At 36.7% G+C, this 19,155-nt stretch overlaps 1 protein-coding gene across 2 annotated transcripts; it reads left to right on the top strand.

The window, feature by feature from the left end:
• The first annotated feature begins 4,768 nt into the window (after positions 1-4,768).
• LOC121424806 (peroxisome proliferator-activated receptor gamma coactivator-related protein 1-like) lies at positions 4,769-18,182 on the top strand. 2 transcript variants are annotated; one of them, XM_041620593.1, is made up of 10 exons: positions 4,769-4,999; positions 8,003-8,242; positions 9,354-9,502; positions 9,820-9,943; positions 10,576-11,931; positions 14,249-14,330; positions 14,726-14,847; positions 15,549-15,607; positions 16,828-16,911; positions 17,754-18,182. In XM_041620593.1, the coding sequence occupies exons 2-10, from the start codon at positions 8,019-8,021 to the stop codon at positions 17,909-17,911; spliced, it is 2,358 nt and encodes a 785-aa protein (XP_041476527.1). In that variant the 5' UTR covers positions 4,769-4,999; positions 8,003-8,018; the 3' UTR covers positions 17,912-18,182. The 2 variants fall into 2 exon arrangements, with proteins under 2 accessions (XP_041476527.1, XP_041476526.1); XM_041620592.1 differs by having other exon boundaries at positions 8,000-8,242.
• Positions 18,183-19,155: the final 973 nt, after the last annotated feature.

Below are 19,155 nucleotides of genomic sequence, written 5' to 3'. Positions count from 1 at the left end.
TCAGCGCGTGATGAAAATCTTCGACAAAAACAACAAAAAAGTATATATCAAAACTTGTTTGTAAGAATTAATGAAGAGTATAACGTAACAAATGCAAACCCGCAGCTAGATGAAAATATGTCGTAATTTTTATTTTTCAGTTCAGTTCAGTTCAATTCATTTATTTCCAAATAAAAATCACAATATAAAAATTCATAAAATACATAATTGAGCAAATGTAAACCAATGTATACAATAAGTCAACATTTAAACAGAGGAAATAGGGAAATTATAAAAACCCCAAAGTAGAGTTTGTCAAGATAACCTCCCACAAAGAAATTAGTATTTGCATTTCAAGAAAGCAACATTTTATAAGGAGTGTTTGTTGGAATTCTTGAAGAGAATGAATGTATCATTAATTAATATTTGGCACGATATTCATCCCTTGGTAAACACATACAAGATTTATTTACTAAATGATTTATCACCAGTGGTTTTCATTATTTTGTTGTGCCTTTATTCCTTTGCCTTTTCTTTTATTTTTTCCTTGCTTTATTTGCGCCCCTATAGCTTGGAAGAGGCGCCTGGGGCAAGTGCCCCCCCCCCTCCCCCGGTAGATACGCCCGGGTGAAAGTCGTCCATAAATTTTGATTCAGAATGAGTTGAATAATGTGTGGGTAAATAACAATATTTCAATTCAAAATCATTTGAAAAGGCCAATTTTTTTCTGGCTCGCTTCGCTCACTGGCGACTTTTTAACTCCCGGTTTTTACTATCCGCAATTGCGTTGAATTATGGTGTGTATCTATCCGCGGCTTGATAAAAACTGGCCATCTGCAATGTTTTAAATGTCACGAGGTTCCGGGAGCTCCTCCCGGACCAGTGACGGCACCAAGAGGGAGGTACGGGCATTTGTCCCCAGTGAATTGGCCCCAATTGCCCCTTCCGAAATTTCGAAAAAAAATGTATAGTAAATGTTGTTTTAAGCATCCTACTAAAGCTGCAAAGTGCTCGATCAAAACAGCTTTTCTGTTCTTTAAATTTTAAAAACTTTCTCATCCATTCACTGTTAGTTCCCAACAGTTTTGTCAACATAAATCTTTCAGGTCATTATATAAAATTCATTTCCCTCGCGCTACGCGCTCGCAGTAACTGTTGACTGCATGAGATAGATAAATAATCTGTACACATTGGGCTTAAAAGTCCAGTGTTCAAGTCAATATATGCTTCTCGCGATTAGAATTTTAATTATTCGTTTTTGCTAGATACACATCCTGTGTATTTATAATTTTCATAAATCAAAAAAAATTTCAGCGTGCGCTACGCGCTCCGTTAGATAGCCATCCATTTTTTTTAAAGTGCTTACAACGTCTAGTTATCATCTCAGAATATCAGTGGCAGCTCGCGCTTCGCGCTCGCATTATTTATTTAATGAAATATCATCTTCATGACCCAATGCAAACAGTTAACATCTATCTTTTCAAAATAAGTAGGGCCTATATTTAAAAAAAATTAGCTCACGTTTCTATATAGCTTGATTTTGTGAAATAGGCAAAAAAATCGTGTGTTGCCCCAGCCCCCCAATTTTTTTTTGCCTCCCCCTAGGTTAAAATTCCTGGTGCCACCAGTGCCCCAGACCCGATCCGCATAGCACTGGCCCCAAAAGTTCTACAAACGAGAACAAAAAAGAAAAGATGAAAGGAAAGATGTAAGATGTGATGTTATTTTCTGAATACCGCATGTCAAAATATCAAAGTTAGATTATCATGAAAGGGTGATTTTTTCTCGCTCGCTTCGCTTGCTCGAGACTTATATTAAGCTGCTTTTTTGTCCTTATCACGCATTGAAATTCGTCCTAATGCTCGGGCACAATCATAACAAATTCTGTTGTTCAGAGCATGAGATACGACCGGACAAGTTTTTGCTCTTGTCCCCCCCCCCCGCCACCGACCCTAGCTGTACGACCCTGATGCGAGGACGAAGAGCTAGCTGACAATTTTATATATTCCAATCTGAAGACTATATAGTCTCGATATAAATACTGTAAATGAATGTAATCTAAGCACGAGTTTTATTATTGATTTGTTTTAGAAAGGGAACATTTTGAAGTTAATGTATTATTGGCCTGGTTATGTTTTTATTGTTTTCATAAATAATCAATTACAAGAAATCACAATATTTACATAATTAGACATGATCGCAATCAAACAAACAAAAAGATAACAACAACATAATCCAAAACCAAAACAATCAGAGTCTGAACCCTTACAACCAATATATCAGGTATAATGAGCCGTGGCAAAATATTAACATGTACTTGCGGGGTATAAAAAAAATTCAACATGTTTTACAAGTGAACTTCTTCAAAGCTCAAATCTCCATTTTTTTTTATGTAAAACGAGCTTTTTTCTTTTTTGGGCCATAGAGTATTCAGTTTCCCTTTGAGATTTTGATAAGGATTCAACATTTGGAGTATCACCTCTAAATTTACGAATATATATGTAATATTTCACATTCAATAAAATGTAAGTTACAAACTTATCAGTTATTATACCAAACAGTTTTTCAAAATTCGTAAGATTAATAACATTGCCTTTACGGTCTAATGAATTTGTAACATATTTCCAAAATGGAGTCACTTTTTCACATTCACAAAATAAGTGTACAATCGTTTCTACTTTCTTTTCACAAAATATAGTTGGGAGATTCCTTTCTATTGATTTTGAATATAAAAAATAATTCAATGCTATTGTTTTATGAAATATTTTAAAATAAAAAGAGCGCAATCCAGTGTCAATAGTACAAGTGAAATTGATATTATGAACCTAGTTCTCCCAAATGGTTTCTTTAGGAACAACAAATTGACTTTTCCAATAATCATACCTCTTCTCAGGGATATGAGGTACATTCATTATCTTATAAGCATACTTTGGTACTTTTTTTAATAGCAAGTAACGAGGAGACTATAGGGAATCATGAATGTGTTATTTAATTAAAGTTAGGAACCAGGCTGGCCAATTGACTTCAATGGGGCTTATTATAAGATCATAATTATCTAATGCCCTCATGGACCGATTCTTACCAAATTTTACTACCAAAATATGGTATCAAAAACGCTGAAATGCAAAAAAAAAAGTTTTTTTTGTGACGACATCACAGCAGGGGCGGCTGGGATTTTCAAATCAATCAAATCATTTATTTCCACAATAATATAAAAACATTACAAATATGTACAGAATAGGAAACAAACATAATTGAAAAAGGAAAGTGAACCGTGTTGATCAAAAGTAATACAAAGAAATGTACTTTACTGTGGGGAGCCAAAGAAGACAAAATAAGTCTAGAATCAGGCACCCAACATAAAATAAACAGATAAGTGCTATCAAAATAGACATTTCTTAACGATAGCATGTGAATATGGCTCTCACTTTCAAAATAATTGTTAAGAAAAATCAACACATTCATAAAAAAATCAAATAGTGTTGCGTATGGGAAAATAATTTAGAATAGTAATACCTTGGTCACGGCGGCCGTACGGCGAGTCGAGAACAGTCGTTTTATTCATTTTTATTCAAACCACGTAGCTGGTGCAAAAAAACGTTAAAACGACCGTTTTCGACTCGCTGTACGGCCGCCGTAGAGCAAATGTGACCAAGGTATAACTTAAGTATAATGACATAAACAATACAAAAAAAAGAAAAGATAAATTTTAAGCTCCGGCCATACTGTTCATTGGTGGCGGAAGCCAAAAAATATAGGATGGAAACAGGTAAAAAATGACAAGCAATTTTTTGACAAGCAAAAAAAAAATGTTAATTATCAACCGAAAATTTAGGGGGGGGGGGACAGGTCCCTCCGAAATGAAATTACGTATAACTATAAAGAAATGGAATGATACTGATTTTTTAATTTCTTTTGGTATATAAGGAACTCCACAGTTTAGGGCCAGTAAATTAAAGAGTGGATTAAGCATATGATGTTCGAACCTTAAAGGGGGCACATTTTCCCGATGAACATTTGACAAGCAAAAAAAAGTCCTCGATCACTTTCAAAAGGGGACACTTAAAACGATATATTTACATTACAAATTTTGATTATGACTCTCAAGGGTGGGGGTGTGCCTCCCCCCCACCCAAGCCTGGGACGTACCAGCCACGTACTGATCGACATGAAGGTAATTTGGGGTTGGCTTATTAATTTACTTTTTTACTTGGCAGCCAAGGGGGGGGGGGGTTTAAGCCACCCTAACCCCGGAGATCCGCCAATATATGTATGCGTGTGTGTATGTATATGTACCGTATGTATTCTTTCTTTTGCTTATGGTGTTTACTGAGTACCCTTGTTTGTTGTTTGTTGAAAATTAATGGCGACCCCGGATGGCGACCAGTCCGGGGACCAGTCATATTTGACCATTACCGCCAACTCATTTGGCCAACTATCATTTTCTTTCTTTTACTCGACGTGTCCTTAAAAATCAATCCTCTCCTTTTTTTTATTTTCAGGGTGCCCCACAACGCCGCCTACATTTGTGAAAGCCCCGGTGGAAAATGAAAACAATTTTCCCAAGAATTTCATTTTTGCGCAGCTGTGCAGCTAGCTCCGCTCCGAGCTGAGCTGCACAAGGTCGAGAATTCCACGAATATCGATGACGTGGTGATGATTGTATACACACAATGCAATCCGCGCCCTTAGAAGTACCATGATGATACAGGCTAGGCCGTACATATCATCATCTACATGCATTGCGCATACGTACATCAGGGATATGGAACAACTATCCCTGCGTACATGTACGTGTATCTCAGTCTATGTGCACTAGCTTCATGCTACTACATGGGAATTGCATGTACGCATATCACATGCACATGCTATACTAGCTACACGCTAGCGCTGTACCGTATATTTAAACCACGTGGTACTTAACACAAAATAGAGACGATTCCTGTTGACCTCACGCTTGTTTTGCCCTTTTCTTCATCAACCTGGACTGACATTTCTTATTTTGCACTTCAAAATAAAGGTTTGTCGCTTATTTTATTTGACCACAAACTTGCTTATGGTAAAAGTTTTGCGCTTGTGTCTTTTGAAAGAGAGGTATGATGAGAGAGATGACCGTCGAGTCGAAATTTGTGATGATTGTTGTGAAGTCATGAAGTTACCGTAACTGTACTAAAGTTGGTGTACCGTACCATACCGGGAAATGCTTGCTGCGCTGCTGGGCGGACTGGCTAGCTCTAGGCACATGGCAATGCCTGATGATGCGAGATTGACGTACTCTGCCATATGTTTTGCATGCGGTTTATCAGGCTATGCCATGTCTTTGGACAGGGAAAAACCTAGACAGCTGGCAGCCATCATGGCCATCTGTTTTGAGTTCTAATATGCTTAGCCTTAATAACATTTTAATTTTTTTTTTTAAATTTCTCCTCGTACACAGTCACGGACTGCTCGCTATCAATCGTGCAGCCACCATGAATTGCTATTGCCATGGCTGCATTAATATAGGCAGTGTATACTGCCACACGCGTGTCTTTACCATCCAGCCACACGCGTGTGGTTATATCCAGAACACCTATCTGTGGATACCGCCACACGCCGCCAGTAATAACACTAGGTCTGACCGTCTATATCACGATCAAAATAACCTCATTTCTTCATTAAATTCTTACATTCTAAACCCCTTTGATATCCTTAGATCGTTTCAATTTCATTCTCACCGTCTTCTCTCCTTGCTTTTCTTGTCTTGTTACAAACGGTCGTCTGTTTAACAGCAAATTCTCTTTTTCTACTTGTGTCGATTCTGGCTTCCTACGCGGTGGCAGACCCATACAGCGTTAGCGCAGCGCAGTAGTAGACATACCGTACACAGTTTGGGTTTACGTTTGGTACGAATTAAGTACCAAGCGTTAAGCATGCACGAATCCCGAGTTTCGTACGTACGCGCACATAGCCTAGATCAGTAGAGAATCGACACAAGTAGAAAAAGTGTGGAAATTTGCTATTTAACAGGCGGCCTTTTGTAACAAGACAAGAAAAGCAAGGAGAGAAGACGGTGAGAATGAAGTTGAAACGATCTAAGGATATCAAAGGGGTTTAGAATGTAAGAATTTAATGAAGAAATGAGGTTATTTTGATTGTGATATAGACGGTCAGACCTACATACGTGTTTTACTGTTATTACTGGCGGCGTGTGGCGGTATCCACAGATAGGTGTTCTGGATATAACCACACGCGTGTGGCTGGATGGTAAAGACACACGCGTGTGGCTGTATACACTGCCTAATATATATTAGGGGGTTAACAATGCAAAATCCTCCTCGGGCTCATCAATTTTTGTCTTTATTTCGTAAAAATATATAAAAAGAAATGTTTTGTACGAAAATAAAGATCGACATTATTCCGTTTTGGCTTGAAAATGAAATGCACCAAAACAGGGAAAATGAACTTAAAACTAAAAAAGGGGAAATAAAAAATACTGTGACTTTCTATGGCTATCCCACAACTTCCCTGTTTTATCCAAATTATTGTCATAAACATGGATTATGGCCATGGAGTCACTCACCATGCTCGCTGTACAGATCGAGCTACATGTAGAAGAATTTCGGTCTCTCACTACAGAGACTCTCTGTAATTGATGAGTGGCACTCAAGTCAAGGGTTCACTACATGCCGCCGTGCACAGAAAAATTAAGCCATAGAAGTAGTGTGTTGTGGACACCAGAAGTGGGATCGCAGCATGCATGACCCACTAGTTTGAAATCCACTTCCAAATGTGGTTCATGGTGTGAGGTTAGTATACATGTACTAATACTAACCTCACAATACGTGTGAGTGGGTGGAGCCAACGGAGTTCAGCGGAACAGCCAACATAACAGAGACCAAAGTTTTTGGTCTAGGAAAAACCTAGACCAAAAGCTTCGGTCTCTGTTACAACATGTAAATTGGTTGTCATGCTTTATTTTTACTAGCGGTTTGGTGATAATAATCCTGGCCAAGGCATTTTATTCACCAGAGCGATCCTAAAAATGTAATTATTGCCCTATTTTCAAACCTGTGCATGTGGTGGTTTTAAAGTGTGTTGCCCATTTTTTTCTTAAGAATTTTTTTGGCTAACATGCAGAAAATAACCTACCACTTCTGGAATGAGGCACAGAAACTTCTCATGCATTTGCATAGTCAACTTCATGGTGGTTGGGTATTCTGCACGTGAGCCCCCAAAACACTGAACAATCAATTCAGTTTTATTTATATGGTGAACAATTGTGTCCACCAACTGAACAAACTTGCTGTGCCAAAATTCATCAATTTATTTATCTACTAGTTCAAGAACGAGAATCAAGAGAAATTAAGCCTCCCCAAAAAGTCTGAACATTGCCATTAGAGGACTCCATGAGTCCATGTGCAATATTTAAAAATATTTTTTGACATACTCTAACAGACATGGAGCCTTGACTCTCTTTCCATAGACGCTGCAGCAGCGAGACCTGCATGTACACACCCGGATGGATTTCCCTAGGAAATCCATAATTAGAGGGTGAAATTGGTTTGTAGGGATGAATTGTATTTATCTATGAACCTTCACGCGCGTAATGCATATTACGGGGATAAAAATTATTTCACTATAAATGGTAAAAATGAGCTGTTTCTTACCAGACCGATCTCTTGTAGATCCCTCGAACCATTTGTCAACAAAGCAAAGACAATAGGCCTGACCCTTGAACCACTTAATTATGAGGTACATCCGGTTAGTGATGCAGTTTTGAAGATGCAGTTATTTATAAATTGTTCTATGAAGCAGCATCGCTAACCGGATGTACGTATATACATTAGATGTGTGCGCGGAACATGCAATTTTGTGCAAGGGGTCTTGGAGTGTAACCTCTCGTGTTTTTACTCCTCAAATGCCACCTGGCTAAGTGGCTAACAAAAACTAGTTGTCAGAGAAATCTTGAAACCAAAGAGGAACAGAACCTGAAATTAATACTTTTCAAACATTTATTCCCTATTGATTTTCGTTCCAGCAGACAACCTGTGGGCGATATGGCCCAAGTAAATAATTCTTTTGAATTCGGGGATCCACCCGATGCTGGTCTAGAATGGCATCAGCTAATGCAGAATGAAGGCTATGATCTGAGCAAGTTTGAACTGGTTGCTGTCCCAGAGGAGTTTTCTGATGCATCAGGCACAGATCTGCTCGGCCATGGAGGTCTCTTGGAATATGATGGAGTCTTGGATGTAGAGGGCAGTGACAGTGACGAATCTTGGTAAGAAAGAATGACACGTGCATGTAACTACCACTTCATGACTATTGCTTTGATGCATTAGTTAAATACATCTGGAGTGAGACCTTCAAAACAGATATTTTAGTCATTTTTGGGGTGTTGGAGCAAATAAGAGTTGGTCCTCCCTTCAACACTGACTTATGTTGACAATTTAAAATATTTTTAGTGACTAGAACTTCTAGAACTACCTCTTTAAAACTCCCAACTCTCTCACTTTTCTGATTTTGTTAACATTCCACTTATCTGCTTCTCCGACTTGTCAATTTTCTTTAAAGCTACTTTTCCATGGTCATGTGTAAGATTCAGTGTCACATTGTTTTGAATACTCCGGTCCCTTAACATTCAAAGGAATATTACTTCACCCACAGGAATTTGTTACTGATTTAAGATTTCCCTATACTAATACCATGGTCACATTTGTTCTACGGCGGCCGTACGGCGAGTCGAAAACAGTCGTTTTATTAATTTTTATTCAAGCCACCTATATGTAGCTGGTACAAAAATTGTAAAAACGGCTGTTTTCGACTCGCCGTACGGCCGCCGTAGAACAAATGTGACCATGGTATTAGCCTATGGTCCTTTGAATCGAAGCACAATGTATGTTGTATATCACTCTTTGTACCAGGAGGAGTGCTATGGATTTACATGTATTGTGTAGACCATCCCATGGCATTTTACAGCCTATTGTGCCATAGATAAGTGCATCTTTTAAGAAAAGAATTGTGATGCAGTATTTAACTTGTTATATTCAACCTTATTTGGAATTCAACCAGTCTGTTTAGGTTATTTTAGTTGGGATTCAATGATATATGTCAGACTACAAAATTTGAAGGTCCAGAGTTCAATTTAATTGTGAATTGAATGGTACATAGTTAATAAATCAGTTTTAAAGCAAGTCTATTACAAGTTCCAATGTGCCATGATAATTTCTTGGCCGTGGGAAGTTTATTTACATAAGTCCCAGTCAGCTTCATCTATAAATTCAGACCCCTTTTGGCCAACCAGGGGGTTTGTGCCTTCAAATTAACCAACACCCCATGCAACATTAAACATGAAATCACCTACTAATACACAACCCATTTTCCCTCTTCAGTGTGGACCCAGGTGAAGGATTCAATGTCACCATTGAGCATGTGGGAGATGACTTCAGTCAAGGCTCTGGATTGGTCCATCTGCTTGAAGTACCTCAAAACCTGAGCAGCGATACCAAGCAATACCATAAAGATGATATTTTAGATGTTGGTAGGTATCACAGTAACCTACCACTTTGATGATTTAGAGCAGGAAAAAACATTTCATGCATGATTAGTATAATCATTGAAACTACACTATTTGAGTAAAAAGAACTCTGCAATTGTGTAGATAATATCTTATGGGCGATATTTTCACGATTTTTTTTGCGTGATCAACAGTATTAATCAATCGCAAACCTTTCTTGCCAGTCATTGTGCTTTAGGTGTCCTGAGACTCCCCCCCCCATAAAATTAAGAAACATTTTTTTGTTCATTTACATGTATGCAGGTTTTGATCAATTCTCATTTCAATCTATGTATTTGTAGGAATTGAAGCATGTGATCTGAAAAGCCTCTTGGAGCAGTTTGAAGAGAGTGAGCAGCCACGTGTAAAACCAGTTCCACAACCAGCTTCCTCACCAGCACCAAAGCCATCAATGAGGGATCCAAGGTAAATGATCTGACATGACAGAATACTAACTTTTTTTTTTGGGGGGGGGGTGGGATATTGGTATATGACATATTTCTCACAGCCAATATTTGTTTGTGAATATTTGTGACTTTAATATTTCTGTTTTAAATTTGCCCCCAATTATTCTGTTATTGGAAAGTTTTGGATTTGTTGGATTTTGTTTACAATGTTGATACAGTTCTTGTGTAGTTCATATTTCATTTCATTTATTGATTAAACAATTTAAAAGTACATAAAAGTTAAAATTTTATTCAAAGAACAAAATAACCGAAGATAACACAAAGTAAAAATATTTAGGGAGCCCCCCAAAGCAGTAGCTTGTTGTTAGCGTTCTATACATGTAACGAATACAAGCTGATTAACAACGACAGGTATTATGTATACTGTGATGGTATATTACATTATGATATGTCTTTAGCCTGGCATTCTTTTACAACACACTAGGATTTCAAGAACAAAATCCTTTCAGGACCTTGTCACCCTAGCAGGGTTACTGCTACTGGTGATAGTCATGAGACAGTATGTTATTATTACATAAGTCTTCCCTTAAATTTTTTTTCCTTCCTCATTTTGACAGTATTCCCCTATTTTCTTTATGTTAAAATGTGTAGGATCGTTACCAAGATGAAGGAACTCCCAAGCCCTGCGGAAGTTATCAAGAAGATTGCGCCAGTGAAGAGGAAAGGGGCTATTCTTCTTGACCCTACAACTCTACCAGCAAAGAAAGTCAAACCCAAACAGGTTTCCCAGAATCATGAGGTCAGCAAAGCGATTCAGCTTGCCAGGAGCACCCACGCAGCTTCACCTATCCCGTTCAACTTGAAACACCTGATTCCTGCTCCGAAGTACCTCAGTATGGAGCACGACTACTGCATGAGTCCTGCTGCCTCAGAGAAGAGCACCGGATCTGACTTACCTAACCAGATGACCAAAGAAGAGAGACGAGCGTACTACAAGTATAAGTACAGAATCAAGAAGAAAGTCAATGGCGTGGATAGTCCGTCAAAGAGTTCATCTGTGAGTAGTTCACCACGTAGTTTGTCACCAGCAAGTATGTCACCAAACCCTGGCGTTGTTGAAGTCGGTGATGGAAAGGTACCAAAGGCCAATCCGGCGGCGGTTGTTCCGCTGTTTGATAAGATACCAGGGTACTTTTCAAAGAAGCTCCTAGTGGGTATGTACCGTGAAATAAACAGTGAGGGCCCCTCCAAACAGGTACATCAAGGATATGACCAGAATATTTTCGTTAGTAGTGAGAATGATGGTGGGAAAATACCAGACTCGAGCAAGGAGAGGAAGAGTAGATTGCACATTCGACGACGCCATTGTCGTTCTTACCGTGACTCGCGAAGGAAAAACTCATTGTCATCCCAGTCCGATAGTTCTTGTTGCAGCTCGTGTTCGGAACGCTCCCATAATCCAGGTGAAAGTGATCTTGAACATGACAAGCGATCTAGGAATCCGAACCAGCGTGTGCAAAGAAGGAGACGAACTAGAGACAGTGTTTGCTCTGCACGGTCACGGAACTCCCGTTCCCCATCGTACTCTCGCTCAAGGTCTCCTGCCTATTCATCCCACAGTGATTTTGATTCTCACAGACATTCCCGCTCATTTTCACGATCCAGGTCACGTTCCTTCTCACGATCCAGATCACGTTCCTTCTCACGATCCAGGTCGAGATCATATTCGAGGTCCCCCTTTTACTCAAGATCACGTTCAAGGTCTAGATCGTATTCTCGCTCCAGATCAAGACCACGGTCGCGATCGAGATCCCCTAGAGACTACAGTAGAAGATCAAGATCATATTCACGTTCTTTGTCCAGGTCCCCAATCAGAACTAGTAGATCATCAAGTAGGAGATTTAGTAGGTCACCACATTCAAGGTCAAGAGGAAGGTCATCAAGTAGGAGATCATTATCTAGGTCAAGGTCACGTCCTCGTAGTAGACATAGAGACAATAACAACAGGTAAGCAATGGCAGTGTGTTCACAGTATGAATATATTCATGAAAAAGGAAGGGAAAGATGAACTCTAAAACTTAAAAAGACCAACCATTTTGGCTCGTGAAGAACTAATTAAAGGACAAGTCCACCCCAACAAAAACCTGACTTGAATAAAAAGAGAAAAATTCAACAAGCATAACACTGAAAATTTCATAAAAATCGGATGTAAAATAAGAAAGTTATGGCATTTTAAAGTTTCGCTTATTTTCAACAAAATTGTTATATGAACGAGCCAGTTATATCCAAATGAGAGAGTTGATGACATCACTCACTAATTCTTTCGTATTTTATTATATAAAATATGAAATATTGTTCTTTTCTAGTCATTGTCATGTGAAATGAAGTTTCATTCCTCCCTGAACAAGTGGAATTCCATTATTTTAACATTTTGTGCTTCAGGCAAGGAGGTCCTAATCATCAAATTCGTAAAAATTGAAATATTGTATAATTCAAACAATAAGAAACAAAAGAAATAGTGAGTGTGTGACATCATCGACTCTCTCATTTGGATGTAACTGGCTCGTTCATATAACTATTTTGTTAAAAATAAGCGAAACTTTGAAATGTCATAACTTTCTTATTTTACATCCGATTTTGATGAAATTTTCAGCATTGTGCTTGTCTGATTTTTCTCTATTGATTCAAATCAACATTTTTCTGAGGTGGACTTGACCTTTAAAGATATTTGTGACGGCAAATTATCAGTATCAATACATTAGAAGGGTATCTGTGAATTGAAGATTTGCTGTGAAACCTAATTATAAATGATTCTTATTCTGATTCTTCTCTGCTCGAATGCAAAACATTTTTCTTTTTTTTCATATCTTACGGATGGCAAGTTGGACATGACATGTAGTGTAAATTTTATTGAAAGCCCGTTCGCTTTTTTTTTTAGAGGAATTTTCCACCCAAGCATCTATATGGTTTTTAAATTACAGATAAATGAGAGAAAACCTGCAATGGAACTTTTATCAATAATCCATCTAAAGATAAAGAGATGTATTCATTTTTTTCAGGTCACTTAAGACTCATTCATGGGACTGTTCCCTATATACTGTGATCTTTAAGTCTTTTTCAAAAGTCTTTTGTTTGAAATTCCTAATGATTATACATTTGCATGACTTATCAAAAATCTGGCATATTATTTCATTTAAATGTGTTTGTGAAACACTCGTTTTCACTTTGAACAAGAAAAAGAGAGTCTTATTTTTTGGAATTTATGATACAAGTAGGGACAGTGATTTTCCGTTTCAAAAAATGGCCTTTTCCGTTTCAGAAAATCACAAATTCCGTTTCAGCACGTCAGAAAACGGAAATTCTGTTTCCCCATAGACGTTGTACACACGGAAAAGTGACAATTCCGTTTACACATTGAATAGCAAAATCAAAGCGCATACACTCGCTCTGGCCAAAATTTGTATCTGCTACTGTACCAACAACACAATAGAATCCATTCTAATCGGATCTATGCTGGTGTATTTAATGATTTTTCAAACTGATTTAGCATGCATACATCCTCACCTTTCACATAATAAGCATTATTTTACGGTGAAATTAAATTTCATCGATAATTTTGGGGTTTTTTGGACATCGTTATCATCAGTCAACGACTTTCGCCAATCCGCCATCTTGGATTTTAAGACCACGATATCGTGCTGTTACATCTTCAAACGTAGAGGGCAGCAACACACGACCGTGCAGTTGAGCGATCTGAAGCGATGTGAAGCTCAACCCGGCCGGCCGAGTACGATCGCGGGGTATTATCGAGTGTGCTGATGTCGAGAGCAATCACGATGTGTGAATTGTCATGATTGTAGCGAAGTGAGATCGTATTTTCTGGGGTTTTGTGGCCATTTAATATTCTCATTTTGTTGTTATTTTGGAGTAATTTCTGTTGCTATTCTGTGTATTTTGAGGGAAAATACGTTTTCCGTGATTTTCCGTTTGAAATGCCACTTTCCGTTTCAAAAGGCCTTTTCCGTGAATTCCGTCCGTTTTCCGCGATCGCGGAAAATCACTGTCCCTATACAAGGTATTATCAGCATGTGTGTGAGTACAGTGTAGCTTGTGAATGACCTTATAAATTGTTTTAAAAAATGTTTATCTGGTATGTGATAGATTTCTGCCCTTGTGTTTTTTTTTCTCAAATATTATTCTGTTACTACTTTTTAATTTAGCCTGATATTTGGATGGACTTTCCAGAGTAATACCATACACTGAGAATACTTTGGGTGTTGCAAGAATACCCTCTGAAAGTGAGAGTATGTTATTTTTTTTTCAGATCTCATTCACAAATCCGAACGCATGATCCCCATGGTAACAGCAATGAGGTCATCTATTCAGCTCAACAACTTCAAGAATTTGTAAGTTGTAATTGACAACCAAGAATATTTTCTTGAAGTAACCAGTTGCTATTAAAAAGGGCAGATTATTTCAAACAATTGCTGGAAAGAATTATTAGCAGAATACTTTTTGTTAGAATTTGAATCCATTATGACTGTAGGATCTCTGCTGCAACTGTTGCACTGAAAGAATACAAGCTTGTCAGAGATCCAGCAACAGATAAGAGAAATGTCTGTCATAATGAAAAATTCATGTACAATTGATTCTATTAGCCCTTACAGTTTCATGCAATTGAAAAGACATATCTTTAACTTTGCATTTATTTTTTCAAACACATAATGTGTTATCGTAGTATATTCAAGTTTTCTTGGTTTTCTCATTTGTAAATGGCATTTATTATATGTATAATCTGTAGGAGGAAAGGCGTGTTGTGTACGTAGGTAACATCTCGGATGACACCTCAAGATTGGACCTCATGAAGCAGTTCTCACGGTTTGGGCCTGTTGACAAAATTCAGCTCTACTTTAGAAATGATATGTAAGTTGTAAAGTGGAAATTATCTATTAAAAGATGCGATTATGTGGCGCATTTCACAGTTACACATAACCCTGCTCAGAAAAGAATAGTTGGCTGTTTCACTGAGATATAAGTGTGACAAAAGAATCTAGTTGAGTTTTGTGTGGTATATGACACAGCACATGGGCTCCATGATAGACATGGGAATTGCACTACGAAGTTAATGAGAATATTTGTTGATTACTCTGTATTTTTATTCTTGCCAAGATACAATCTCATTGATTCCAGAACCATTTCAAGGCCTGATCAATAATGGTTTTGCTGTTTAAGGTTTTCTTGTCTATAAAGTTGAACTGGCTAAGACACTACTTTTATTATTATTACTATTTTATTCGGCATACAGAATCAAATAAAATATTACAAACAAGTGAATACAAAATGCAATAGAGTCATACAAATCATAATATAAAATTCAAGACAAAATTACGTTGTATCAGGCGCGTCTGGTCAAGCTGCCAGGGAATGGAAAAAGTTAACTTAATAACTATGGTCCGCAGACCCTCTTTGATCAATCAACCCACCTTGTCTATGTAATTGTATACAAATAAATATAATGATGGAATAGAAATCGGATCTTCAAGGTATTTTTGTGTTGGGAAAGTATCCAGTAATTTATCCCTATATAAAATTTCACTATGAACCCCTTGTATGTTTCTTTTCAGGGATAACTATGGATTTGTGACCTTTCACTACAAGTGTGATGCTGTTGCTGCCATTACAGGTACAGTTTGTCTACATTTTCTACATTATTGTAGTAGGACTATGCAATAGGATGATTATATCAAAGTTCTGTGAACTATGTAATATTATAGTCGGGATACCAGTTTATATTTGTTAATTGTTTTTAAGAAATTTGATTGAAATTGCAGTGATGATGATCAAAATTGAGAATTAGTGAAATAAAATGGATGAGTTTGTGTTATATGTGCTGTTTGGCCATGAGATGATGCAATATATACGATTTTGGTCGATTTACCAAGATGGAACATATTCTGGGACGGGGGGAGGGGGATGAGCATGGTGGTTTTGCTAAGTCAATCTATAAGACACTTAGATGGCAATTCGTAAAGCTGTCGATAAGTTATGCACAACCTTACACATGACTTCATTGAAGACTTAACACACATCTGGGCTCTGTCTTACAAAGAGTTACGATTGATCCGATTATGGACGGCCAGCAATGTCAACATCTATTATGCATGTTTGTTCAAAATATTTTCTAGCTATGATGAATATTCATGCATTCATTGTTTTCTTGAAATTCACTGCGCTTCTCTTGCATACAGAGGACATTGTTCAAGTTTTTCTTAAAAAAAAATTATGACACTGATGGATTTCCATAGAGTTATGATTGATTTGATCAATCGTAACTCTTTGTAAGTGGGGCCCTAGATCACATACAAGTGTCAGCTACACGGGACATATCACTTTGCACAAGAACAGGGGCCCGTTACACAAAGCCTAGCAACCATCGTAGAACATTTGATGCAGTATTTGGTACCCTGTGATACCAAATAACAATCCGCCATTTTGTTGAAATATTTATTTTAATTTTTGCGCTGTACCCTGGGTTACCAAAAAATGTGTACAAGTATATTTTAATGTTTTATACAGATTTTTTCTTTCTTTTTAGTGATCTTATGTAACAATTAATGCATGCAAATGATAACTTTATTCTATTTATTTACTATTATTGGCATTAGATTGTATCAAAGAAAGGAAATAGGCATTGTGATCATTGTCCCCATTCATGGCGCTGCACAATGCTGTGATTGCATTGACTACAGTGTACAATCAATTGTGAAAATCAAGTGTACAATTAATTGCTAACCTTTTTGTTACAGGACCTTGATCGCCAGTCATTTAAACCTAAAAAACAGCTGGTAGTAAGGTTCTATTTGTGCTGTGATTTTTATTCCTTTTTTTTATTAATGTCTTCAGCTGGACATGACCCTAATTGGCCCAAGTATGACCTCTGCTTCGGAGGAAGAAGGAAGTTCTGCACAAAAAAATATGAAGACCTTGGTAAGGAAAATAAAAATTACTCAAATGAAGAACAGAAATGATGATTAACAAGACTTTTTATTACTTGATTGAACATTTTGAGCTGGATTGCTTTGGTAAGAAAGCGAGGCTTACCTTGCTTGTTGGGGTTTATGAACTTTGTAATAATTGTCTCCATTCTCAAAACTTTGCTCAAATAGCATTTGATGGTTTTTTGTGAGCATTCATGAAACAATAAGCATTAAAAAAAATGAATCAAAATATTTTGCAACTGTTTGAGAATTGATACATCAGTTTGATACAGATGAGCAATTATCAGAAAAAAAAGAACAAGTACAATTTGTTTTTTAAGTTGTGCTAGCTACTATGTACGAAAAGGGTAAAAAAAAATTTAAACATATGTAAATTCTATTTGGGAGTGTAGTTGGGAATAAGATTTATTTTGTGTAACTAATCACTATGCAGGTTTTTCAAATCTTTTAAAGTTTTAGACAGAATGAAAAAAAATAGAAAGTGAGTTTATTGAATAAACAATCACTTGTGGCCCAAAAGCCAAATTGCAGTGATACAGACATTTTCTCCTGCAACATTTGCTCCAGGCTTGATTTCATATAAGATGTAGGATTAGAGTTCAGATTGCATTAGGGTTTTATTTTATGTTAGGTTTAGATTTAGGGTTGGGTATAGTTAAACCCAGGGTTAGTTTGTTATTTGATTAGTGTGTGGAATATAGAGCGGAGCAAATTTCATGAAGCCCAAATTACATATTTTCATACAAATAAAATTTGAAGGAAAATGATGCGTTTATGAAAATGGATATATTGTATGAGCCATCTGTAAATTTTGCTTGTTGTTTGATGTAGATTCATTGAACAATGCATCAGCGGATCTCGACTATGGTTACCATGGAAACAGAGAAAAGGAGGAAGATGATGCTTCTGCTAAAGACGAGGGACCAGAAGAGAGTGAATTTGATAAACTGCTCAAGGCAGCCATGAAGAATAAAAATAAGAGAAGATGATGATGGAGACAATATTTTCTTACTCTTTATGGAATAGGAGAATGCAAATGTTACAGATTAATTCTAGACCATGTGTTATGAGTTATAATGTGAAAAAATACTAGGCTTGTGATGATGGTAATAATTATAAAGAAAGTTATTTTCAATCTATTCAGAAAGCAGAATGCATTTTTTTGCTCTTTGGTAATTCTCTACATAATTTTTTTTTTGCTTTCAAAGATCTGAATTATTATAAGATCAAAGATTATTTTAAAAATGAAGGTAAATGATGGTAAATAAATTTCTTAAGTTGATATTGAAGATCAAAATTATTTAAAAAATGAAGGTAAATGATGGTAAATAAATTTCTTAAGTTAATACTTAATAGCCCTTTTTATTTTGTACACGAAGTGCTCTTTTTATTGCAAAGAAGTAAAATTAATTTGGAATGAGATTGGATGAAATTTTCAAATGAGAATTGAATTAGATGTGTTTTCATAACTGGTACATTTTTGTTAATGTAGAGCATCTAGACTCTTTTTCAGGGCAAAAATAAATGGGCATTATTATGCATATTTATTGCTTTGTACCATTTTTCATCATGTCCATCTTGATATATTTATTTCCATGGTTATTTTTTTAGTCTTTGGGATTAAAATTATCAATGTTGTTGAGCTTCTATGTGTGAAGTATATTGTTGCACCACTGGAAGCATTAAATAATCATGCATAGCAAATGATATCAACACACAAGCATTATTCTATAAACCTGTCTTCAATCACTTACCCCTTATTCTTGATACAGGTCAATACTTTTTCTTTCCACAGATCATTGCGTAAGGTAACACATAATCTTTCACATTGTAGTAGAAGTAGTTGTAGTAGAAGTAGTTGTAGTAGAAGATGTAGTAGAAATAGAAATCAAGCTTTTAGTAATAGCGACTGTACAGTAGGGTGAATACATGTATATGTTTCCTGACCCATCAAAGAAAACTTACTAATTTGATTGCAGTATATTGTCTTTAAATATATCATTTTGGGGGTCAGGGAATTCTTTTTTAAAATAGAGTTCAGCAGTTGAACTAAAAGGGACATTTAATATTTAAAAAAAAATGATAGAAAATAGAGCAGAGTGGTGAAAAATTGACAACTGGTAGTACTTGAAGATATTAATCTTTCTACATAAATTATGTGAACTTCAAAGTGGCTGGAAAGCTTACGAGACCGACGTAGGGTAGGGGCAATGCTCACAAATTCTGAAAAGAA

The sequence above is a fragment of the Lytechinus variegatus genome, chromosome 12 (genome assembly GCF_018143015.1).
Source record: "Lytechinus variegatus isolate NC3 chromosome 12, Lvar_3.0, whole genome shotgun sequence".
Classification (NCBI taxonomy): Eukaryota; Metazoa; Echinodermata; class Echinoidea; order Temnopleuroida; family Toxopneustidae; genus Lytechinus; species Lytechinus variegatus.
This window is presented reverse-complemented; position numbering and strand designations above follow the sequence as displayed.